This window comes from Ambystoma mexicanum, chromosome 4p (genome assembly GCF_040938575.1).
Source record: "Ambystoma mexicanum isolate Mex_15411 chromosome 4p, UKY_AmexF1_1, whole genome shotgun sequence".
Classification (NCBI taxonomy): Eukaryota; Metazoa; Chordata; class Amphibia; order Caudata; family Ambystomatidae; genus Ambystoma; species Ambystoma mexicanum.
Window position 1 is genome coordinate 522,669,070 of NC_090927.1, and position 27,412 is coordinate 522,696,481.

Sequence of the window (27,412 nt, forward strand, 5' to 3'; positions counted from 1 at the left end):
ATGAGTCTTCTGATGGGGAGCGAGTGACGCATAAGTTTGCAAGAATTTAGTAGTGAGGTGTTAGTTCAGGAATGAAAGGGTTGGGGTGAAGAGGTGATCACTTCCTGGGTAGGATATGATATGATAGGTTATTTATAACGCACCTAATACCCAGAGGTTTCTAAGCGTACACCCGGGGATTGAACCTGTGGTGCTCCATGCCGTCTTGCTTCCAAGGTGAGCATGTTGCCCCTGAGCTATCCTCCCCTCTTGGTTATGGAGTGCTTCCTGGGGTTGGGAATTTAAGGTTCGGTCAACTGTCATGCAACAGGAGTATGCACTATCCAGCATGCGTCTTATGAGGGAGATTCTCGTAGTTTGTTGTTTAGGAATTAGATTGCAAGTATTTCAATTTGAGGGTTGACGAGGCTATTTTAATCAGTTTGTCAGTTATGACACCAATATATCTTTTAGTTAAGCAAAGAAGATTGTGACCATTGTTTGCAAACAGGGGAGGTATAGTTAGTTGGTCTGACAGTGTAGAATGTTTTTGAGATGTAAATAGCTTGTCCACATAGAAAAGGGTGTCACGGGCTTGGGTAGCTATTTGTTATGTAGCTTCTGGCTTATTGTTGTGTCTTGATTTTGCTTATCTGAAGAGGCATTTCTTGCGTGGTTTCCTGAATGTCAGGTGGTTCTCTTTCATGCATAGATATTTAGGTGTGGTGTTTCACAGGTTTGTGGCCAGTATGGCGAATCTGGATCCTCCATGTCATTTGCCATTGAAGTTAGGGACTAGCACTACTGCAGTGTTATTGGATCTCGGTTCCCTGGAATGTGTGTAGTGTTGGAAATTCCTTCCATTAGATAGTGGCCCCACTCCATGGTATGAGTGATGAGTGATGCAAAGGGTTTTTGAATGTATCCTTTTCTTGACGGGAAACCAATCAAGTGTGTGTGTTGTGGGAAGTTGTGTTTGGCCCTTTGCAGCTTCAGGGGTCGACAGGCCACTGCATTTGGGACTCTTTGTCATTATCCTATGAGCTAATACAGGATCCAAGACAGAGGCTGTTTTCATAATGCGGTCTTGTTAGCAGCAGAGATGTCGCAGCTTTGGTCCTGTGTGAGAAAGATGAGTAAGATATGATGTAGTACAGAGTGACAAGTTGGAAAAGCAGTTTCCAAAATGTCTCTCACCTGTTATTCGAGAGCAAGGGTATTATCCATTGTTGTTTTGAGATTCCTTATTATGGAGTATGATATTGGATATGGGCACATATCATTATCACCAGTATTAGGGCGGTCTTAGAAGGAGCTGGGCTGCAGTTCATTATATAGTGGAGCATGGCACTTGTCCTGTAAGAGCTAGTCTTCTGCAACTCCCTGTGTGTAGGCTCCAAACAATACCAGAACCAGCACCTAAGCCTCATACGCCTATCTGCACTGCGAGAGACAACATAAGCCTGCACCAAAGAGAAACATCATGCCACGACACACTGCACTAAAAGGGCTGAGACTCAAAGCCAACATCAATCTAAAAATGCTGTTCCTGAACCAAGACACCTCTACAGTAACGTACCCAAGTACCTGAGCACTCTACTGTTCCCCTGCTGTACCGCTTTAACCCCCCACCTCAAATTTAAACAACTTAGAGACAGGGACAAAACATTTGCAGTGGCTGTTCACTTAAGTTTGCATTCAACGCTTTACGTTGATATTTTCTCGCTACTACTTTCAGTTTTTCTCAGAGTTTATTTTTTTATAAGCTGAATATGAAATGATACTTCCACATAAAAATGTCTTTACTGAGTCTAACAGTGTCCCATCAAAGGACATAGACTTACAAGAGCATTATCCAACATTGTAATGCTCTCTATCAAACATTTATTGACATTGACCAGTTGACTACTTGTCATGAGAAAGCACTCAATCCTTGAGATAAATGTGTGTGCAAAATAGTAAATGATATAGTTTGTGCCTGTAGGGTGTCTGGGAAATCACATGTCCAAGAGAACCAGGTATCCATCATTCTTCTTAAAGTCAACCATACATCCATCTGTCTCGTCATCTTCGTGCCCCTGTGATGGCATCTGTTGTCCTGAGTCATATTGACTATTGCAGCTCTTTGCTATTAGCTCAGCCCTCATATCTTATTCATCGCCAGCAATGTCTTCAAAATCTGGCAGCAAGAGTTGCAACTGGTTCTCCTTATGGTTTACATATTCCTCCAGTGCTTAATTCACTGCTCTGGCTCCCAGTCTCTATATGCATCCCGCTTAAATCACTAGGTCTGGTCCATTGTTCCTTTATGGCCTGGGTGATAAATACTTGCAGTCTAAATTTCACAACTATGTCCCTGGAAGATCACTTTGATCTCAGGATGCTTGCCATGTTCCTGTACCACGTTTTCAGCTCTCTAGGACTAGAGGCTGGGCTTTTTCTATTGCTGTGGCTAAACGTTGGAACACCTTGCCTTTTGCATTGAGGGCAACGGACATTCACTTATGGTTTAGGTGGGCTCTCAAAACCTTATTATTTTAGGTTCAGCTGTTTTTGTTGTCCTACCTTTTTGGGGTTTGCTCCCAGCGGCAAGATGCTTCTAGCATACGTGTGCTTTATAAGTAACCTTAAGATAAGATAACATCCAGGTCAGTTGAAACTGCTCTCTCGTTCACACCTCTCTAACATGGATTCAGTTCAATGCCGTAATTAAAAGCCATGATCAGATTTCCGTAGTTTAATTCAGGACCTTTTGGGTCAGGACATTGAAGATAACAGCATCATGTTTCATGTCTGTATATTCTGACACAAGCACATACTCAGTTTCTTCCAACCTTTCAAGATGAGGAATCGTCTCATCGTATATGAGTACTCTTTTCGCACCTTGACTGAGACACCTTTACTCTACAAAGGATTTGCCTCTAGAGCTGCTCATGTACAGATGCTGGACCCAGACTGTTTCCAGTTTCTTGTGTTCATACTCAGGTATAATTTTTCCTCAATAAATCCAATGTGTACATTTCCTGCATCACAGACAAAATAATGTTGTTTCTATTTGAATGGGATAGTCGGGCCATTAACTTTGTAAAAGCATATTTTTATTTTGTTAATTTTTGCATCACTGTTTATCACAGTGCTAGGATGATACATTTGCTGGTTCTATAACAGTGGTGCATTATTTATAGCAAACTATATCTTCCTAAAATGTCCATCAGTGAACAGGAAAGGAAGGGAGGGCAAAAAGTGGTGAGAGAAATATGGGAAAGGGAACAGACAAGCACAACAAAGTTAACATTTCCACACTAAATAACCATCAATAGAGCATGTGGCCCCCGCACCTGGGAGATTCACAGCCAATGACAGATCCGAGTACCACCACCAACACCACCACAGTGTGTCTGATGCCAAGAAAAATCTATCAATACAAAACATCACTTCTGTCACCATGTTCATCGATAGACCGTACACTCATTCCCTAGCTTGCACAATCTTTTCCAGTGTCAGTTGCTATTCCATCCTATGAATACTGTTTGTATTCTAACAGTTAGAAAGACACAGAAGAGTTGACAATATGGGGGGAAGGAGAATCATCAATTTATGGTCTTGGGCCCTAGAAACCAGACGCAGGAAACACGTCTTGCACCTCACCTCCTAAATCAACTTCCCTAGTACTCTAAGCTCAAACCATGTTGGAGCCAGAGGACCTACTTAAATGTGCTGTCTACTAAAATGAGTAATCCAGTGTACCACATGGTGTACCAAATGACCAGAATAGCATTTTCAGTCAATGATCCTCATTACGACACTGGCGCTAAACCATGGCGCCATTGGCACCATGGTTGGTGCCGGTATCGTAACGAGTCCGCCAATGTTCAATGGGGAATTACCACCCCATTCCAAGGTTGGCGGGGCGGTAATTCCCCATTGAACATTGGCCCTTCCCCATTCCCATTTTTGCCCCAGCCGTTCAGGTCGGGTCCCGGAAAGGGACCTCGTAGTAAGGCGCTAATGGGTTAATGGCGCTGCAGCCTTTTACGGCGCTGTTAACCCATTAGCGCCAGGGTCGTAATGAGGCCCAATGTAAGCTGAACCAAGATGCTAGCATTTTCGGCAGGCTGGGAACACAATATAAAGATAATCCTACTTGGTGTCATCAAGGTGGCTAGTGAGCTTTCACGGCAAGTATGGATGCCCGCACATGCTGATGGAATGCTCTTTTGGATAGAGGAGAAGCTTCTTGCAACTAATAGTTTCATTAGTGCTGGTGGTTTAAGGAGTATTTTGCAGCACAGGGCTAGGAGCAGCATGATCTTCCTGTAAATCAGGGTAGTGCATAAGGTTGAACCTTCCCATGTTGGCTAATTCTAGGGTGGCCCATAAATTGCCTTTCAGGTGTAAGTGATCATGGAAGCAGTGGCCTGATCAACCAAATAGGACAGGTTTAAAAGGAGGTGCAGCCCACTCTAGAGAGTAGATATGTAGAGCAAACCTAGAATCCAAATTTAGCAGAAGGACATGGAGCAGGGAGGACAAGAAGCTTGATGTTAAGAAAAGGTGTTGAAGGAGTGTGGGGACAACAGAGGGTTTCTGAGGTGGAAGAGCAAGGAAGAAGAAATGAAGGAGAGAAGTGGGTGGAAATGATTTGGGGGAAATAGGAAAGCAGGCAATACCAAGAGAAAGATACCTGGAGAAGGTGTGAAGTGTGAAAAAAGAAAAGAAGTTAGCAAGATAAACGAGTGGGTGATAAAATAAAACGGAGTGGTATCTCAGGGGCAACATGCTTGCCTTGGGAATAGGATGATTGATGGCATGCTGCATGGGTTTGATCCCCAGTCAAGAGCTCGAGTGATGCAGGATTCTAGCATGAATCACTAAAAACTGCTAATGCTAGTAGTCCACTAATAATAATAATAATAATAATAATAATAATAATAATAATAATAATAATAATAATAAATGTTATTATTATTATTATTATTATATGAATAATAATAGCCGGGGTAAGATCGAGGTCAATGGAGTTGCCGGAAGGGAAAAGACACAAGGGACAGATAGAGAAGATTGAAGAAACAAGAGAAAAGAATGAGGCTGAAAGAAAGGGGAAATAGAAAGGAAGACCTACAAAATAGTGAAGAGCAGGAGGGGAGAGTGTAAAGAATGGAAACACAGTCACAGTAGAAGAAGAAAATAGGATAAAGGATAAGGAATAGGACACAGAGAAGGCAAACAGTTTGGTGGACCATCCAGGAGGAGGCGTAGATAAGAAAAGAAAGGAATGAATGAGGGGAATGGAAAAAGTACTGAACAAAGAAGAACAACAAATAATTCAGGGGGGTTGAGAAGTATAAACGGAAAGGAAGTGAGACTTGCATGCAAACCCAGGACAATAGAAGAGAGGCAGTAAGGTGGTGGATCAAAGATACCTGCACAACCCAACATAGATAGATAAGGAGAAAAGAAAAGCTGTGAAACAGAAGTAGCTACAGAGGAATCAGAAGGTGGAAGAGATTGTTCCAAATAGAGGTGCAAAACAATGGAAAAGAAGGACAGAACATGAGATTTAGGGCATTTGGAAAATAAACCTAGGACTGGAAGAGACTCTGGGAACAAGATAGGTGGAGGATGAATATTTTAGGAAGAAAAGCATGTCAAACCTGTAAAATAGAGGCCTCACCACCCAGAAGGAGGAAAGAGGGAAGGCGCCAGTGATGACAAGGAACCAAACCCTAAGAACTATAAGGGTTTGAGTCAGACAGGCACTAAAGTGTCCTAATCAAAACTACCCAGGGTTAGTGGAATTGGGAAGAAAGTAGAAAATGACCCCAAGAAAAATAGTGGGGCTTTGTTTTAATGATAAACCAAAGAAAACACCCTGAGAAGGGAACAGGTGTTGGAAAAAGAAAGAATCAAGGGGCCATAGGGGAAGGAAAGAGACTGGGAACATAACAAAGCAAGGAGTGAGATACAATCCTGGAAATTATATACAAACAGGGAAAGGAGAAGCAAAATAACCATGGCAAAGTCAGAGAAGGAGAGTCGGAGAAGAAGAAAAATGGCCCCTCAGCATAGAATGTCGTGTCAATCGAAATAGGAGACACAAACAACAGTCAGAGCTGCAGACAAATGCTTCAAAGTAAAACCAGGCCTGGGGTGTGCTCAAAATTATCTGGCACCTAGGAACCAGGATCTTTCTGGCAGCAGGATCTTTCTACTGGTGCATCACTTAGTAAACCCAGCTGTGTGTGTGGAGCTAAGGCAAGTATTCCAAATAGACTATTCCACTGGATCTACTAGTATCTGTTCTGTGTTGATCCCATGAGCATGTGGCATAACACTGTGCTATACAGTACTAAGCCAACAACTGATAGATGGAATGTTCATTTTTTAGGAGGGCAGTGCACTCCGTGTCCCACTGACACTCTCCAGCCTTTATTGCACTTTTTCATTAATTACAGTTTCTTGAAGCCCTCTCAATATTCCCGTTCACAATGTATGTGATGTGGTCTACAATTCTGAGCCGGTAACTCATGAGTCTACCTCGTGACCCCCAGGCCATGACTGAATGCCCTTTTCTAGATTTGATGGGCAAACTGCATCCCTCCTGGGCACATGTTTCCGTCCCTACAGTGAGGTTGGCTACAATGGTGGTCCCTCAATATGTTTTTCAAGTTAGCGCCAATCAGATTGGCTCTCTTGTAGGTGTTGCCACTGTCTGGGTCAGTGGACCCAGGGCAGGGTCCACCTGGACATGTTCTGTGGTCCAGGACACAAGTAGCCACTCAGGTGGACAAAGAGTTACAAGTGTCTACACATGTTCCTGGTTGAGCCCAGGTGTCAATTTTATGTCTTTGACCATCATTGAAACACTTGATGGATATATACAAAATTTGCTTAAGCATTCAATCAGGATGGAAGGCCTGCTACAAGTGAATATTTGGTGTGAACCTGTTTAGTGCTTTGTCTATTGCAAAATAATGGAAACATGTATATTTTGGACCCCACTATAGAATTGCAGCCCTGTATAAGTATGAAGCTTTCATTCAGAGGCATATTTTCTTTGTTATGCAACACTACATAACAATTGAAGAAACAGTAACAAATATCCTCTCCTTGTTTAAATTAGCACATCTAAATTGACCATAACTGCAGAATAATTATTGTAGACTGGAATATGTATGCAGTGTTGTCACCTGTTAGGACTGGATTTCTACGCTCTGGCCTGGTAGACAGATGTATAGGAGGCCAACCTAGTTAGTGAACAGGGACAACTCTGGGAGCTGGAGCCAAACCAATAAAGGTAGCATGGCGAGTTGTCAAGGCTAAGTCTCAGGAAGGGGTGAACCTGGTAAAGGGTCCCCAATGAGTCGACAAGGTAAGTAATCAAGGATTACACCTATACAAGTAGTTATTCACATAGTATATTTATTTATGGGCACCGAAACACTATAATAATGACTTCAGGCAAATTATAATATCTCACAAACACTCATAAAAAAATACATATATTCAGTCCATGAAGGCAATATAATATAATATAAGCACCTCACAATACTGAAAGGAAAGGTAATGGTTATAGCTGTAATGGCATTCCACAAAAAAGCAACCCTAACTTTCGTAGTCCAACCCTAAGCTGACTGGGGCCTTGTCCCCTAAAAGTTCACAAAGTTCAAAGTAGTTTTGTAAGCCAGAAAGAACTTAAGAGGAGGGTCGTGTGGATGGGAGAAAGTTTCCAAAAGGCAGGTAAGGGTCTATTCTAGTGAATAAAACTGTCCCCAGCTTTCCGAGTGATTGTGTGAACAAGCAAAGGCAAAGCCAAACTAATCTAAAAGTTTTAAAAGTTAGGAACACTTTTAAAAGGAGAAATGGGGGTGCAGGTAAGCACCTCAGTAACTCTTCCCCATACTCTGGTTGATCTTGAGACTTGGCAGGTCCTCTGAGGGTCTTCAGAGGTTGCATTTCCTGCTGTTTCTTCCCGACTTCGGTGTTGCAGGAGTTGCAGGTTTGAGTGAATCCCTGGTCACCCACAGATGCTGGTGCAATGTGTTCCAGTTGAAGAATGCAGCTCACTCAGATGCAGGCCTCCTCTCAGCAAATGACTGGATGTGGGTAAGCGGTTTCTGGTGACGGTCACCATTGCATGACAACAGGAATATTTGCGGTGAGAGTCATCCTCATATCTCAGTCCCTTGGATGCTGAAATACCGAACTTTGGCAGAGATGACTCTTGTAGGACAAGCTGGTGGTCCCCAAAGTTCTGAGACAAAACACGGAACAGTGATGTCCACAGCGCGGTAGCCCACAGTTCGAAATGGCCGGTCCCTGATTAGCTCAGCGACACATTCAAAGGCTCTGGATTACAGGATACCAAGCAGACAGCTGTAATGGTTGTTCACTCCAGTCACAAAGCTCCACTAAAAGGCTTCTAAGGATCATTTGCCACACATGACTCTTCCAGGACAGCAGCAGAAGTTGGTCTCTAGGCCTTCTTCCCATGGGTCCACAGTCTCTTCACTCGTCTTCGGCAATGCAGGATGCTTGGCTCCTTGCAGGATTTCTCCAGGATCTCTAAGGTATGGATGCAGGACTGCTCTTCATATCCAGAAACTCAGGTGAGAAAGAAACTTAGCTCACCCAATGGATGATCTGCCCCTCACACACACCCCAGCAGTGGTCCAATCAGGACCACTGACGGTGAAACCCATGAATACTGCCTAAAAATACAGAAATCAGCTTGTGGATTGGGGCCAGACAGTCCCAGCTCACTTCCTGGGACACACACAAACACACGGCCCTGCACTAGGCCACAAAAACCAAGGCTTTCCTGGGCAAGTGCATGAACATTAAAGGATTTTCCTGACACAGCAGGGCAGGAGGAAGGCCACAGCACAGGAAGGCCAAAATAATACGCAAAAATATTGTGGCACAGCCAGGTTGGAACACTAGGCACAGTTAGTAGCCAAAAGCAGTTAATGCAGAAAGGCTAACAAAAAGTATTGCTAACGTAGTAGAAATGCAACTGATGCCACCAGCTTCTCTTCAGGCACATCTAATGTAACCAAAAAGGTCATACAAATGTAGCCCCATTGCACTGCATTGTAAGATGCATTGTGCAATGATACAAAGTTACCCCAAAAAATAGATAACATGTATACAGAAAAGGGAAGCATAGTTTCCCAGAACTGACAGCCATAGAGACTGCCCAGTTTCCCCATAACAATGATCAACAGTGCAGTGGAGTGAAGCTGAAGGATTCACTTCACTGAAAAAAGTCAGCACAGAGTACAAAAACAAAATCGAAATGTTTGAGGTCCATAGAAATGGAGGGGCAGTTGATAAAAAGAGCAAACGTTCCTAACATCACTCTATTGTTAAGGTAAAATCTATGATCCACTGATTTTGTGAAAATAATCTTGCTAATAATCTTTTCATCATTTATTTTATTTTATGTAGCTGTTAGAAATTTGCCAAAGATGTAAAATGGCCCAGAATGTGAGGTGAAAACTTGTATGACAGGTCAAAAGTTACATAAATGTTTTTCAAAATTGGCATTTTACTCCCTTTATATTGGTTTCCATGCAGAGAAATGAGCATCTATTGAACAGGTGCATAGCCTAAATCGCTGTATGGATATGCTTTACATTTGTAACAAGTTGGGAACAATACAGGGCAGATGTTCCTTTTGGTCATTTGGTGTTATTCCATTGAGTAGTTTTATAAAAATGTGGTGATGGGCAGTCTGCACCCAGCACCAAAATATTTTATATTTATCCCATGGTGCATTGCAGAAACTGAGGATTCTCCGAAATGAAAAGCCCCCACATTAGGTTCACCAATTCAAGGAGTTTGCACTTAAACTGATATTAGGAAGGGCTGAACGGGATGTTTGCCTTTAGGGTGGATTTGTGTGGTTGAAACAGAAGCAATTGGGTAGTTTGAGAGTTTGTGATGGAGTGCTCATGAGAATTTGATTCACTTTGCATCACAGTTAGAAGAACATGGTTGACATGCTATTAGGTGGGTGCTTGCGACAGTTTTCCTTCAGGGTGGGAATGGAGGGAGTACCAGTATAGCATATGGGCATACTTAAAATTTGTTGAGAATTTGGATAATATTGTTTTAATGTGGTATCTTATTGCAAGCTAGATTAAAGTCTGAGTCCCCAGCTTCAGGAGCTTATGAGCACACCAATGTCATCACAGATGACATCACAGGTAATGCCTGTATGACACCACTTTTTACATCATTGGAAGACCAGGATTACAACAAAGATAACACCAATGATGACATCACATAGAATATTGTGCGACACTAACTCTCAGAGTAACAAATCTGTTAGGGGTCATTTTATTTACATGTTAATTGCATGCAGGGGACCACCAACACACAAGCTTGCATGCTGTTCAGTCCACTACGTGCAATTTTCAACTTCGGTAAGGCAAAGTGAAAAAGTAAAGAGTAAAACAAGCCAAACCTGTCTTTGCTCTTTACTTTCTGACCCCACTTTGCATAAAGGTGAACACTTCATTCATATCATGCTTTGCAGGGAGTTTTTTACAAATGGATTCCGATAGAACCCATCCTGCTCATTAGCAGATTGCGAAGGTGAGGTGGATTCCATAGGAATCCATCCATATTATGCATTCATGGAATTCCCAGGAGACATCCTGATTACAGCTCCTGTGGCCTGGACGAAGTGTTACCATTCTTCTTAGGGAGCAGTGCAGACACTCAGGCTGCCATACATAAACATTGCCCTCACATAGCTGGTCTGGACTCACAGAGTGGGCACTTGTCTGAAATCAGATTGGTGTTTCTTTAATAACTGTGTGCTCTTATCAATGACTATCCCATAACCCGATATCACATAATCTTTCTGTTTACCCTGGCACCAGATGGATGAAACAATGAATGTATTTGAAGACAGAGGCTGCAATTTAACATCTGCATCTCTGATCCAAGTGACTTTGGGTTACAGTAGCTGTCAGGAATGCTAGTGTGGCTTTTGAACATCCCCCGTGCCACTAAAGATCAAGTGTTACAATTATCATCAGTGGTGCAGCAAGGTCACATGTATGCGTTTGTAATGGAGCTTTAGGAACGAGGGTATCATTAAGGTAAGGATTTCTAGGGTAATCACTTCGAAAAGGGACCCACCAATGGTGCCCACTCTCTCTTCCGATGTTAAAAATAATTAGGGCACTTTTTTAACATTACAATTAGTTGTGAAGATTTGACAAAGCACAGTCACATGGACAGACAAGAATAGAAGTCGATTGCATATGGGGATTGACTCTTACTTCTAATATATTCTCCAAAACAAACAGTTTCCACTCTCTTCAGCCTGGTAAAAGAATTTAAAAAAACATGGTTGTAAAATAAACCAAAATAATTCTACCCGAACAAAGACCTTCTGCAAAGATGCTGAGCAATGGAATTTCAAATGGTAAGGGAGAGAGATAAAGCATTTGGGAATTTTCTGCATCACAGACAAACACATGTATAGAGATTTACCAAAACCCACTGCATGAATAGAAATGTAGAGATTAGGAGACATGGGAGACTTTCCATCTTTGAACATGGGGAAACATAAATACTCAACATATGCTCATCAAAATGGAATTGCTCTGTCTGCTAATAACTCTAAAAATTCTCTGTCATGTAAAAGGCTATTCAGAGCTGGAAAAAAGTCCTGATAACTTCTTTTGTGGGGTATATTTGGCGCCTGTATTAAGCTTTTAAGGGCTGCAAATACCATACAGAAATTGAGAATTTGTGTTCCCAAATGGAACACTAAATCCCACCACATTTAGACACCAAATGCACCTTTGGTTCCGACATTAATGAGGTCCCATACCGAATTGACAAATAATCTTCAAAGACATGTTGAGTAATAATAATCTATTGCACTCCTGAGACCCAGGGTACTCACTAGTGTGACTATAATACAATCACAATGTGTCAGTTAAGGGCTTGGTCGATTTAGACCAATTTGTGCAGACTCCCATAGGAACCCCTATGGAACAACCTGGACCTTATAATCAATGGGAAAAAATGGACTGGGACTCATGGAAGTTGAATGGGAATTTCGTATAAACCAAATATGGCAGGAAGGCAGCATACCACCATTCCAAAAATCTAGAAAACTGCATGATTTATCCAAGAAAGTAAATGTATTTATGTATTTCCATGTATACATCACTTTCTCCAAAGCATTGATAAGAGCAGTAATAAAACATACATGGGGGCTATAGGAACAAATGTGATACTATACATTTTTAAATGCAAGGGAAACCTAGAAGATCACTTTTTAAGAAGAGCAGAAAGAGCCATATTGTGAGTGGAACCTACAGAAGGAGGAAGGGCATTCTTAACTTTAGGATCCAGAAGAGAAAATGCATGAAAACAGGACTGAGCACAGGAGGGCGTGACACAACCAATAAAAAGAGAGGCGGTGTGAAATGCGCAGCTATCAGACTATACAAATAAGAGGATGCAAAGGCCTTGAACATATTTCAAAACAATACATAGGCTATCATACATGAGACATAAAAGGAAAGGAAGCTAATAGGAAGCAGTGGGCGAAGGAAATGTATGGGAATCGGGAGGATACAAGCTTACAAAATGAATGGCAGAGTTGAAAATGGAGTGGACTGTAGAAAAAACGTAAGCAGGGAGCACACCATGGAGAGACTAGTAGCATTCAAGATGCGGAGAAAAGCCTGTTGGTCTCAGTATCAGAAAAAGTAAGAAAATGGGAGTTGTATTAATGTTTTGAATTACGGTATGAATGTTTTAAAGTTGGAAATGTCAGCAGCAAGCAATAGATGAATTGTGATCTGTAAAGTCAACTCAGAAGTCAAAGATTGTGTGCAGATCAGGAGTGGGAAAGTGAATTTGGAAGAAAATGAATGTCCAGAAGGGGATGTAGAGTTTTGAGGGGATGGGGCGGGGAATAAAATAATTTCACATTTTTGAAGGGTGAAGAGTGTGTGAGTGAGCGAGTGAGCGAGAGTCCATAGTTTACACACAGAAACAAAGTCAGAAACAGACATGACTTGTGCAGTTGACTATTCATGTTTAAAGAGAAAGGTTTGTGAATCATCAGCATCGTAGTAACAATAGAGCCCTAAGGAAAGTATAGCGAGGTAATGTACAGAGACAGATAAGTAAATGATGCAGTTCGTCACCAGCCCAAGAAAGGGTGCATGAGCAATTAGAACATCTCATATTGAGATCACCAAATGTGATTTAGTTAGCTAGCTTTGCTAACAAAAAAGAAGCTGAATCATGAATCTAGAATGTCAGGCTTTACCTGGCATTAGCACCCAGTGCGGGGGAACCAGCCAATCAGGTTGCTAAAAATACAGGCTGAAACCTACAATCTCAGCCCACGTTCTAAGCCGCCTAATGGCTGGCTCCCCCCGTCGCCATCTTCCCCCCACCCTCTGCCCCTTATTTTCTCCATTTCCCAACCCCTCCCCAATCCCACTTACATGTGTGTCGCTCTTGCCATCACTGCCGCAGCAGCTTTCTAGCATCTATGGCCGCTATGGAAAGGGAAGAGGGGCTTTGTACAGAGCCCCGCCTTGCCTTTCCATGGCAGCCATCTTCATACAGTATTTTCAGTCATTGATTGGGACGTGCAAGGCGTCCTGTTCATTGTTTGAAAATACATTTTTTAAACAACCCGGCTTACTGCTTTAGTAACCCGGCGTGCTAATGACCATAAACCCCCATTCCAAGTGCTGGAATGGGGGGTGTAAGGGCCCAAATCCCTCGTTATAGGCTCTCGCTTTGCTCGGCCAGTCAACATGGGCTGCAATGCCGTTACCCCGTTCCAGCCCTCGGAACGGGGGCTTAACCCCATATAAGATGAAAAAAGTTTGGTGGTTCAGTCTTCACTTGGAAATGATCACATCTGTCACTTGGGCTTGTGAGGCAGTAGCTTCCATACGATGCCTATGCATGGCATATGAGGCTTATCCTGGCATAAAATGACCATAGAAGGCCAATGAGGATGAGCTTAGCAATTTGTAGCAGTGACTGGAATGTGAGGCAGTATGTAGCATAATATTGCTATACCTGTATGTCTGGTTTTAACAGATATCATTTGCCAGTTACTAACCATATGAAGCAGAAATGGCATTAGAAAGCAGTGCTCCTGGCATGTGATGGTTTTGCTCCCGAGATATCATGACTGCAATAATTACAAATTAGGACAACACTGTATAATAACATAATAGCCTTTTGTCAGCTGTAGTAGTACTTCTTTTATTAATCCTACACTTATTGTAGGTTTATTTTTACTTTTACATGGTCACTTCCTGTGAAGTCACCAGACACAATGTTAAATGGCTTCTCTTCCGGTGATGTTGGCAGGGTCAGATCTTATGTGATGTTACGTCCTGTGATGTCATGTGGTGCACAGTGGTCAAAGTGTATGAAAAGAAGTAGTGGAACCAGCTCCAGCTCCCCACAAACCCCATCGTCATGCCCCTCCCATGCGCAATACAAACCCCCCAAAAAACATGCCTGCTGTTTAAGGGAACGTTCAGTGCAGTGCACTGAAGTGCAAGTTTCACCTTCTTCATACACGTGTATTTGAAAACTAAGCCATTCCGGAGGTTGTATACAAATTGTTTGTTTTACAAGTGCTCAAATTACAATTGACCTTTTCACAATTGACCGAATTGTGAAGGTCAATTGTAAAATATATACGAAACCCCCCGCAATCCCCCACCCAATGCAAACCCCCCCAAAACCCTATATATACATATATATATATATATATATACGGTCAATTGTGAAGAGGTCAATTGCGACCCTTTAAAATCGGTCAATTGTTCATTCGAACAATTGTAAAGGAACAATTTGGGTAATACCATTCCGGAACGGTATTTTTTTAAAAATAAAAGTATAGGAAACGTAAAACTACATTAAAAAAAGTAGAGGAGCACCGCACCCAACCACTCCCGCACACTTTGACCACTGCTGGTACATTATGTTACCTGTGACCAGGATTCTTGGTGGATTAACAATTTATTTCATTGTAGCATATCATCGCTTTGCTGCTGTAATTTCCTGGTTGAACATCATAACATTCTGAATATTTTTTTTGAAGTGTTGCTAAACTATTTTCAACGGCTAGGCTGCTGTACTGAAATGCATTTCATACTTTACTTAATTAACTCAATACAAATGCATACAACTTACCACTTCTTCATGCGTTGAATGTTCGACATTTATGCCATTGACCTAAGAGATGAAAAATGACTTCCACTGAAAAACAATTCAATACGAAAAAGAAAGATTGCAATGCTCATCAAGAAACACGTGTTTATGACATTCAAATGTACTGACCTGTATTACTGCATCCCCAACAAATAACATTCCCGTGTGGTCAGCTGGGAAGCAGAAGAAATAAACCCGTTAGTCATGATACCAGACATCATCCCAAGCATTATTCAAGCTATGGTTATAGATACACAATTGGCCTTCATCAAAATGCCATGGAATTTACGATCAATATACACCCAAGAAAGTTAATAAGAATCCGATCTCAGCTCGAAGACTACGATGATCTATTGCTTGAAATTCTAATGGCATTTCCGCCAAGAAGGAGCGCACACATGCATGAAAGCATATGTTCAAATGCATATTTAAACTGAGTCCGCACAGCTATGTCAATCGCTTAATTCATCTTTTTGGTCACATTTGCCTTGTTTATCAATGTAGAGACTCTATCAAAAGGACACCATTAAACAGTGATAGTATATAGGAGGTGTCAGAGAATTATCGATGCACTATTGCAGGGGTCTGCAAACTTTGGCTCGCCAGATGTTTGGGATTATATCTACCATTAGCCAGAATAGTCAATGGATTAAGTGGGAGATGTCCAAAACATCTGGAAATGGTGGTATAGTCCACCAAGGGGCGCTGAAAACGAGAGTGAAGATCGAGTTAAATTGATGTTAGCAGTTTAAGGTAAAATACAACCGAATTTGAAAGCGACACAACTATGATATTATAATGTACATGGCCCACATTCAGCAATTTTCCCCACAGCCATTGTCCACATTGGCCATCATTGCAGTGGGGGAGAGGAGGCACGTGAGGGCTATATAAAACATAAAACAACAGGCCAGCGCTCATAACACAGCAACCCCAACTAAAATTAAATTAAAACACCGGTCTAAGAAAATACTGCATGCCCCTGCTGTACGGTCATAGCTGCTGATTTCGAATTCCATAATCCTCAGACATGACATCACAGGAGGAGTACACACCAATCAGAAAGGAAATAAATATACATACCATTGCAATTATCAATTTTAACCTCTAGGGAGGCAATGTTCAGTGTTTACTTATGGCATTCCTGCCTATCAGCCAATCCTACACATCCACTCCTTTGAATTATTCCTCTCTCTTATGATTTTGTTGATCTCCCACAATCAATGAAATATATGTTGATGTAAATATCTTGGGTGTATTATCGTGGCTGTATCTGCAATTGACAGTGGTCTGACTTCTAGTATCTGCTAATCACAATGGAAATATAATGTATCTGTCAACCATTCCTTCAATTTCTATACACAAAATTGCATGGGTGAAATGTATGCAGTCTTTGGTTTGAGGATTGAAGATGCGTTTGAAGTCTCGTCCAAATATATTGGCATTGTGGGAGTGTGGCGGACCCTGTGCCTTGTTGGGGCCCCATCAGGCAGTACTTTAAAACTTCCCCAAAAAATCTATGTAGTGTCTTGTATTCCCTGTCCTGTCCCTCCCTCTGTGTTGGTGAACCTGTGGCTGTGATGTGCAAAACCAAAATATTCAATTTGAAATTGATAAGGACATTTTGTTTACATTCAACATGACTAGTCTCTACACTAACATCAGTCATCAACATGGAATCGAAGCAGTTGGATGGTTACTCCTGGCAACACCTGAATGTCCGGCAGACAAGATTTGTGTCATACTTTTATTGAAAATTGTGTTAAACAACACCTTTTGCATGTTTGAAGACTGCTATTTTATTGAGATAGCAGGCACATCGATGGGTGCAAGTATGCCAACACATATATGGCACATCTGGAACAAGAATATATCTTAAACAATGATAAATGGATGAAACACCTAAAGTGCTATTATCATTATATAGATGACATCTTTGGCATATAGACAGGATCAACACACAACTACAAGACTTTTTTTGATTTTGTCAATCAGTTAACTCCAAGAATCAAATGCACTATGAAACAGAGTTCGACTAGACTTGAATTCCTGGATGTTGAAGTTTATGTACAAAATGATTGTTTAAACACCACATTCTACACAAAACCCATTGACAAGAATAGTATCCTACTTGCTCCAACCTTCCATCCAAAAACCACAATTGAAAATATTCTGTTCAGTCAAATTCTAAGGTACAGGCGAATCAGTTCTGATAATCATCAATACAATCAAAAATCTTGTGAATTATCAAACACTTTTCAAAAAAGAGGATATTCCATGAGCAACACCCACAAGGCTGCCCAGAAAGTCAATGAAATCACCTGTACTGAAAGTGAAAGACTCTTCACCCAATCTGCCGTGCGTTACTACCTACTCACATCAGAGTTCATAGATTAAACGCATACTCAAATCCAACTGGATCATATTGCACCTGGATCCAGTTATAGCGAAATTATTCCCAAAAGTACATATGTTTGCCTACAAAAAAAGTAAATCTATTTGTGACCTTCTGATCAGAGCAGATATTAGTGCACCAAAAACAAGAAAATTGTCTTTTAGGGGCACTCTACTGTGCATGAATTGCCAATACTGCAACAATGTCATAAAAGGTCATACTATTAATCATCCTTACACAGCCAAACCGGTTATCTTCAAATACACATCCACCTATGACTCTACGAATGTTGTGTATGGTACTAGATGCTCTTGGGGTGTCTACTATGTAGGAATTATCACTCAGAAGGCCAAGACGCGCTGCACAGAACATAAGTCCAACATCCAAACCCACTCAGACAGATCCGCAGTGGCCCTTCACTTCAACTAACTTCATCTCATCATGCAGAGGCTCAAATGCAGGTCGTGATACTAGAACAACTGAGACAACCACGTGGAGGAGGAGACTTAGTGAGGGTACTACTCCAGAAAGAGATAGCATGGATTGAACACCTGGACACATTAACCACAAGAGGGGTGAACACTGCGTATGACCTGACCTGTTTTCTTTAAACACATTACCTACTGATATCCCTTTCTCTGCTATCTATGCAGCACTTTCCAATTAAATATAAGTTAACAATAGCAGATTACACTTATTATAAGAAATAGGAACGGTAATGCCTGCCAATCTGCGCTACCCAAGTCAAACAGTAATCAGAGGTTGGTTTTGTGCCAGGAATTAACCCAATGCCACACTATCGTGGGTTATACAGTAAGTATTTTTAATTAACAAAAGCAAAGAAACTCTACACGCCAACACGTGTTTCAGCCCTCTCTGGGCCGTCCTCAGGGCATATGTATGTGACAATGAAGGCACTGGTTAGACCAGCCACACCTTCACTTCGCACAGAGAGCCACTGCCTGCAGGCAGTAATTACCGCGCAGGAACGCATTCAGGCGTGCTATGATGACGCTCGTACTTTACGGATAATAGACTTGCAGTAACACACTCATTTTCCGGGATAACGCTTGACAACACTGTCACCAGTGCCTTCGTCTGACTCGAACCTATCTACCCTACATAGGACACCTATTCGGCAATATCAACCTATTTAAGTTACACCTAATTGTCACATACATACGCCCTGAGGACGGCCCAGAGAGGGCTGAAACACGTGTTGGCGTGTAGAGTTTCTTTGCTTTTGTTAATTAAAAATACTTACTGTATAACCCACGATAGTGTGGCATTGGGTTAATTCCTGGCACAAAACCAACCTCTGATTACTGTTTGACTTGGGTAGCGCAGATTGGCAGGCATTACAGTTCCTATTTCTTATTGTATAGAAGGGATGCCGAGAAGTTACCCTTCTACGCTCTGCTACTGCTGCTAAAGACCCCTTCTTACACCAGAATAGCCCCTTTCTTTGAGTGAACTAACCATAATGTGTGCGCAACAACCCACATAAGGGCTTCACTTCTCGGTATCTTTACACTTATTATAATGTGCCATGTCCTTGTACGATAGACCATGTTCAACAAGTCTAACAGGATTACTCACATCAATCTAACCGGTTTTATACCATGACGGTATAACTCTGACTTACATAGGAATACATTATCTATGTTATATTATACTTCAGGAAAGAGCATAGTCATGAAATGTTCGTTTTAGCGATGATAGCTTGAGGTACTACTCTTTTCCAGTGATCTGCTTGTATTTACAGAGTTCATTTACTGTTAAATGCCTAAAGCATTAGGTGAAGTGTATACCACTGTGCTATGTATCGTTACTGCACTATGTTCACGAATTGGACTCAATTGATCTTGTACATGTATGTGATGTGTTGCAAATCATGGTTAATACCATTCTGACCTATATATGATTACCTTACTTGTTCGATACTCATCACCTCAAAAATGTACAGACCCAGAAATGGTACATCAGAAACTATGGTTCTGTGTTTGACGTGGAGAATGTTAAATCAGTCAGAATCCACATTGGAATTACCTGACAGTTACTATGAAATGTGCAGAATCACATAAGCATAACCTTGCTCCTGGATTTGAATTACACGAGAAACAATCATGAAATGTGTATTTATTTTGAGGATTTGTTAAAATATTATCAACTTTACACTGATGGATTCAACGTTAGCGGACTTTGACATTGGCAGTCTTCTTTACATTTAATATTGACTCACACGAATGTTATGGAAGGGCGAGTAAGTTAGCCCATTGATTTGTGGAATGCATCATTCATCACAATATGGCTTCTCGCATTCAGAATAGTTTCCTGCAGCTTAGCAACCACGTAACTGTGTGAGCACATGACCAGGGCCGCATGTCGTAGCGTGCCCATATGTCACGTGACTCCATTTACTTTATAAGCAAACGCGGGACAGGGGGCTACTTTTTCGATGCCATTCCCGCCCGCATTTCGCTTTCAGATGACTTTGAATCCAACGAGCAGGTAAGAATTAGAATATGTCCAGAATCCAAGGGGACACATTTTCTTTAAGAACATGAGAGTTGCATTAGTCGCTGACTAAATAGTGAACTCTGTAACTTGCATTACTGTGACATCTGGTGGGAAGAAAGAGAACAGCAATAAGACACTTGGATGCCTAGGACTATAACATTAAGTAAGTTGACATTCCTTATTACTACATCGTCACAAGTGAACTATATATTGCATATTATCATCAGTAATTGAACTGACCCTATATTTTAACCCCTGAGGGTTACTATTAATTTCTGAGAGTTTGACTGAAGAACTTAGTTGGTCTTAGCAACACTCTATATACACCTTTACGTTGTGATACGTATTCACCACAATATCAGGTCAGATTTCTCTCTTCTTTTTTAACTACACTCTGATATATTTACAAGTTATTTATGCTGGCATCATTTACTTATCTATTAGTAACTAGATTCAATGTTTATATTTGTTCAGTAAGCGGTTGAGTTCACATCACCTGAAGAAGAGATACAATCTCGAAACACGCACTGATAGAAAACTTCCATTATGACATATCCCTGCACTTTGTCCACAATCAACATTGGGAGCCTTTTCATAATGAACCCACTCCATCAATGAATGTTTTTCTAATCTGGTGACCAACTGGATTGTTATTCGTAATACTGTTGAAATTATGATACCAATTAAGTTTTGATTGATCAATTTAGAGTACATCACGGTACTCGCTGAGAATTGTTTTTTAATTTTTTGCTTACTTTATCATATATGTGTTGATGAAAATGAACCATAACCTTCTTTTGGTTAACTTTAAAGTTGTTTGAGAATTAATCTTTTTGTAATCATAAAGGGGTGCTTCCCTATAAGAGTTCACTGTTATTCGTCCGATTAATTTCAGATGACACTCATCCAGTTCTTTCTATCTTACTTTAACGCTTTAACCAGGGATAGCTTTAACAGTAGCACCAGAAATACCATTGGCATTTCTTTGATTATTTCTTAACCTATTAACCTAATGTGTCCCTCCCAACTCGATTTACTGTGATGTCATGAGTGACATGCGTGCATATTATGGAAGGTTGCTTTCAAGAGGTGCCAGGAGCTGCAGTTGGAAGAGCTACTTGGGTGGGGGGTATCAGTGGGTCTTCTCCGTTCCCTGTACTTGTAACCTGTGGACTAAGACCTGAATAAAGGAACCTACATGTACTTAACTGAGAAGAACATCTGTTGTTACTACACTGGCCACAAGTGGTCCCTGGAAGGGCCGAGAAACTGAACTACCATGCAGTTAAGGAGCTGTGGAAGGGGACAGCCAGATGAGAAGACACATCACCCCAGAAAATAAACCCACCTCCCAGGGGTACCATCAGTATAAAGTTAAAGCGCTGTATGCATGCCAAAGAGCAATAAATTAAAGAAACCTAGGGAAAGACCAGTATAACGTAAGGCGCTTCAAGCTGGGCATAGCGCTATAAATAATAAGAGCTAGGTTATTATTAAAAATAAAAAAAAGGTGAAGTGCTTCAAGATGCACAGTGCTATAAATTAAACCAAGGGATTGCTTCAGAGTGAGAATATAGCGCTGTAAGAAAGGCAGAGGTCTGGATGAAAGTGGACACAAAATGAAGCTGAGTGGCTAGGTGCTGTTAGCAGGGCGGAGCGCCATGATCAAGTACCCAGCGAATGGCCACATGAAGAAGAGGTTATGCACCTTAAATTGAGAGGGGTGCTCAAGTAATTAAAAAAAAGGACAATTTCCAAAGGGAAGCAAAACAATTGGGCAGAGCGCTTGTGATTTGAGGAACATCCAGTGTATAGCAAGTGGCAGAGCAGAAAAGACATATAGAAAAAACTAGGAGTCAAAGGCTTGCTTATCCTGTCTTTGCCTAACTGTTTGTATCACCATATAGGCAGGATCAATTCATTGAAAAAGTTATTCCCGTGGTCTGAATCCCTATTTCTAACTAAATATCCCTATGTTCTCTACTTGTCCCTCTCTCCAGGGACTACCCTGGTTTGTTGCTTTTACTGGCACCTATCTAGGGTACAGAGGGTATGGAGGGGGTCTTTCCGTATCCTGGCTCACTACTTTCCTATCTGCTAAAATGTTGCACACGTCTTCAAGGTTGATACATTACTTTATTATCATCGCCTTAATAACGGTGGTGAGGAGGAATCCATCGCTGCCCACACACATACAGGGGTGATTCCAGCACCAGGGCATCATGGCAACTGGCCTTTCCACACCCAGGCTCAGTACATCATCAAGGATCGCTGCATCAGGACGCCGCTGGTGCCGTCTCCTCGACCTCATGGAGGGGCCACAGTTGCATTGGGGCTTTTCGACCCCTACACCGATCCATCATCAGTGGGACTAGCTGTGGATCCAAAAGTTTGAGATGGCGATGTACTGCAAGGACAGCACAACGCCTAGGAAGATGAGGTTACAACTTCTTCTCAATGTGGGTGATAACGTCCTACGCATTTTCAATACGCTGGTCATTGACGATGGTCCTGACATATACCAACTGGCCAAAGATGCCCTTACAGCACATTTCATGCCACAGTTGAATCTGGACTACAAAACCTTCAATTTCTGCACCACAGTACAGATGGGGGATGAAACACTGGACCCTTACCACACAGGGTTTAGGAAACTAGTACTCTTGTGTGAATTTGAAATCATCAACGGCATGCACTCGGAGAAACTATGCAGAATCGTGTTGGGCGAAAAGGGCATCACCCTAGCCAGGATCCTTGAATATGGATGCCAAGATGCCAAAGAGAGCTGTCGCACACAAGGGCAGCACACATGGGCATCACGCTACAGAAGCTCCAACTGGCACCAGCGACTGCAGTGATAGCACAGATTGTCAACCGCCAAGCGACAAGGGAAGACTACAATGTGGTGAACAGTTCACCACGGTGGCAACCAGCGGATCCCGGGACCTACTGAGTGTGGATGCTGTGGTGGTGCACATCATGGAAAAAGAAACTGCCCAGCGCAGGGAACCTTGTGTGGGGCATGTGGCTGGAAGGACTACTACGCACATGTCTGCTGATCCTCAGGGCAGCCTCAACACAGACAACCACAACCGCAACAAGCTAAAGCCTTCTCCAAGAAAAAGAAGCAAGCAGATGTGCATCGTGTAGAGGCTGACAACTCGCCGACAGATGAATCCGGAGATGACGATGGCGACCCAGCGACAGACGTGGGGACTGGGGGAACGAGAAGAAGAAGAAGGGTCCATTTGATCTCAGCACTTGAGCACAGAAGCACAGAGCTGAGGAAAAGACAGACAAGACACACATGACTTGTGTCCATACAGGGCCAGGAGACAATCAGGATGATAGACACTGGAGCATCAGTAAATATCATGCTATCGACGATGTTCCAGACACTGCGTCCTCGACCTGACCTCAGGTCAACTGAAACACTCCTGTTCGCCTACGGATGCAAGACGCCACTTCAAGTGGAAGGACGCTTCAGAACGACACTAAGCAGGGGCAACAGAGTCCTCAAATCAAAGATATATGTTGTCAATGCAGGAATTGAATGCCTGCTTAGTGGGGATGCAGTGGAAGACCTAGGACTGTTCCAGTTCATATGCAATGTAAGGGACTCAATGGACAACTCTGACCTCCTCGAGAAGTACCTGGGCATCCTCAACGGCATCAGATGTTTGAAAGGCAAACTCATAAAGCTTCACATCGGCCAGACGGCACGGCCCCGGGTGGTACGCCACCGGAGAACCCCATTTCATATGAGAGACCTGGTCAAAAAAGAGTTACACAAACTCGAAAAGGCTGGCATTATTGAACGAGTCACAGGACCAACACCCTAGGTCTCGTCTGTGGTGGTAACGGAGAAACCGAAGCAACCGGGGAAAGTAAGGATTTGCATTGATGTGCGCCTACCAAATGCAGCATTAAAAGGGAGCTTCACATAACCCCCATGCTAGATGAGATCATTACAGACCTCACAGAGTCAAATGTTTTCTTGAAAATCGACCTGAACACTGGATACCACCAGTTGAAACTACACTGCGACTCAAGGTACATCAAAACCTTCTCCACACACCTGGGTCTTTGCCGGTACAAGAGACTGAGTTTTGGCATCTCCTCAGCAGTGGAGGTGTTCCAGCAGGTCATCTATGAAGTAATCTATGCGTCACCTCGAGATGTTGATCAGAAGGCTGGAGACCGCAGGCCTAACCATCCACCGGGACAAATGCGAGTTCCTGAAAGAAGAGATACTCTTCGGGTACGTCTTCAACAGTGAGGGAGTGTCAGCCGACCCACAAAAGGTTGCGAACATAAAGGAGGCCTCCCCTCTGATAACACCCATGGAGGTACGCAGTTTCTTGCGGATGGCAACCTATTGTGGGAGGTTCATCCCCAACCTGGCACCAATGTCCAAACCACTCAGGGAGCTCACCAGGTCGAACACCAAATGGAACTGGAGCTCTGAATGCCAGGAGTGAATCAAGAAGTCCCTGTCATCGAAAATGGCATATTATGACCTAACGTACGCGACTGAGCTATTTGTCAATGTTAGCCCAGTCAGCCTAGTGGCTATCCTCGTTCAAATATCACAGAAGGTGAAACAAAGCCCATTGCGTATGCCTCCGGAGCCCTCACACCCACTGAACAGCGATGCTCACACATCGAGAAGGAGGCCATAGCAGTGCTCTGGGGCGGCTGCCATTTCCACATCTACCTCTATGGATACAAAATTCAAGGCCTACACAGATCACAACCCCTCATCCCGAACTTCACAGGGTCAACAGCACACCCTTCGGCCAGAATTGGGAAGTGGCTGCACCACCTTCAGCAGTATGAACCTACACAGTTGGAAGAGCGTGGGTCATTGAGGTGGGAGGCCATCAGCGTCGACTTCTGCACACTACTGGAAGAAACATACCTGTTGGTGACCATTGACAACCACTCACGACTCCCAGAAGTGGAGATCATATCCTCAACAGCAGCGGAGACTGTGATACCTGCACTCAAGAAGATGTTCGCAACACATGGCCTGCCAATCGTATATCTATTAATTTCTCATACGTACTCTAAGCATCTGTCTGTGAAATGGCCAGTTGGAGAGATGAGTACTGCGAATAACGGTTGATTAAAGCAGCCATTATATGTTAATTGTACTAACTTGTACCTGGCAGAGCACTTGGACTATTTGAAAAATGCTTGTCTGGGTGATCTGTTTATTCCGTCAGTGCACGTTGTAATGATGACATATCCAATCTGCGCCATGATAAGGCTGCGATAAAAAAAAATAAAGAAAGCCCCATGAGTTACTCTATGTCGGAGCGGGGAACATCCTTTTGTTGAGCTCCCGAGGCACATATATTTATTCATTTGTTTGCTAATCTGCATGGAAGTTGTGGGGGCGTATGGAGGAAACATCCAGTGTTGTGGAGTGATACCAGAACAAACGCTGTATCGCATGACTGTATCGCCTGACTGTTCCAAGAGGAGTGTTTTGGTAAGTACTAAAAGCATACAGGAAGGCACTGGCTACATTATGCTGATTGCAATAAAGTTGCAAGAATGGAATTCTAATCGAACAGATTTGATGCAAGTTTAAAATCAGTTAGCCCATGCATGTGTTACATTGCAAGTGTTATTTGCTGATCTTGGTGTGCACATATTTGACAGAATGGGTGCAGGTTTGTCAGAGTAATATGTCATACATACAATTTGTGTTAATTCTCAGGTTCCCTAAATGCTCTTTGACTTCATGTAAAGCAGCAAGTAGATTATATTGGTGCTATGTGTCCTCTACCCCCTTCTCATGGGTGATTTTAGTGGGCTCTCCTCCCGTATATCACAGCTAGCTGAAGATGCATGTGGGCTCAAGGTGGCACATTTCAAAATGATGTTGGCCCCTGAGGGCGCTGTGTGGTATACATATTTTAATGTTAATATTTCCTATTGCAAACTCTAATGGGTGATATCCCAGGTTTATCATTGAGGGTGCATGTGTGGCACCTGCAACTTAATTTTCCACCAAGCATACTCCCTGCCGCACACAAAAGAGCTGGAAGGAGCAGGGGAAAGCATGTCAGTGATAATTGTTCACCTTTTAAAGAGGACTGACTTTGGCCAGAAAAAAAACACATTTACGGTGATACAGCCTTGAGTTTGAGGGGACTGGTGCAGAAACAGCAATAGAGACAGGGGGTTAATAGGTGCAGGTTAGCACCGACAGGCATTTTGGCCTCTGCACAGAAGAACAAAGAAAGCAGCCAGCAGGGGAACTGAAACCCATAATAAACCCTAAAGTAAAGTTTTTAATAACACTGCGCCCTTTATTTGTAAACTGAAGGTGATGAACCAGTAGGCCCTCTAAAACGAGGTGGCGCTCTCAAAGGATGGATGGGGATGGATTGGGATGCAGAAGTTACTCAAAGATCAATAAAAAGGTCAAGAAGTTGGCAAAAGGTGCTCTGTTTTATTAACAATTCTCTAAAACAGGCAGTACAATGGACATCAACGGACGTCTCAACGATTTTTATGAAAAAACAGGGGTTTTTAGTAAAACTTCATCATCGCTTACATCCCACTACGTGGCAAACTGTAAAACTTAAACTGTACTGTGGTTGGATAACGGGAAACAGCTACACATCCCTTCTGTGGGGTTTGGGGTTGTGATTGGGTCCCTATTGTCAGGTGGGCAACTAAGCCCTCCTCTAGTGCAAGTCATATTCATCGTCATAAAATCCACGACAATTTATTGTTTCACAAACTATAGGGCTCTTTGATACGTGGCCCTCTATAATTGGTTGGCATGCTTGTACCCTTCTGGAATATTCCACTTGCTAGCTGCAGTCAAGCTGGTAGCCCAGGTGCTGGTGGGTTGGGCTTGACCATGCCTCTCAACCCAATTAGCCCAACATCTATCATCACTCTTACTTTCTGTCAATCAATTAGCCTTTGAACATGGCCTTGCTATCCTCACAACTCCTGGGAATAAAAAGGGAGTATGAGCATGATCTCATCTCAGCGTTGTCTGCCCCAGTCTATTTCCATCTAGGTCACGTGACTGGGGACCACGTTTCAAGCTTCTTCTTTGTATTTAATGGTTTTAAAATGAATACAACTTGGCACTCATTGTCCTTTTGCTGTACCTGGGCAGGGGCTTGGCCTGACTTTTGCATTCATTGTATCTCTCGAAGCTAGACAACCAGTTCTCGGCTGCACCAGCCTTTTGACACAGGGCCAGATAAGCCCTCTTGAATTCTTTCTTGCTCGTCAGCTACTTTTGTTAACTGC

At 42.5% G+C, this 27,412-nt stretch overlaps 1 protein-coding gene across 1 annotated transcript in view; it reads right to left on the reverse strand.

Moving 5' to 3' along the window:
- The window catches only part of SNTG2 (syntrophin gamma 2), a 1,542,102-nt gene that overhangs the window by 1,278,581 nt on the left and 236,109 nt on the right, over positions 1-27,412 (reverse strand). Inside the window, exons 5-6 of the mRNA XM_069605189.1 lie at positions 15,340-15,383; positions 15,193-15,234 (exon numbers count right to left, since the gene is read on the reverse strand). Of these exons, the coding sequence (XP_069461290.1) occupies positions 15,193-15,234; positions 15,340-15,383 (86 nt within the window). The remainder of the gene's footprint in view (positions 1-15,192; positions 15,235-15,339; positions 15,384-27,412) is intronic.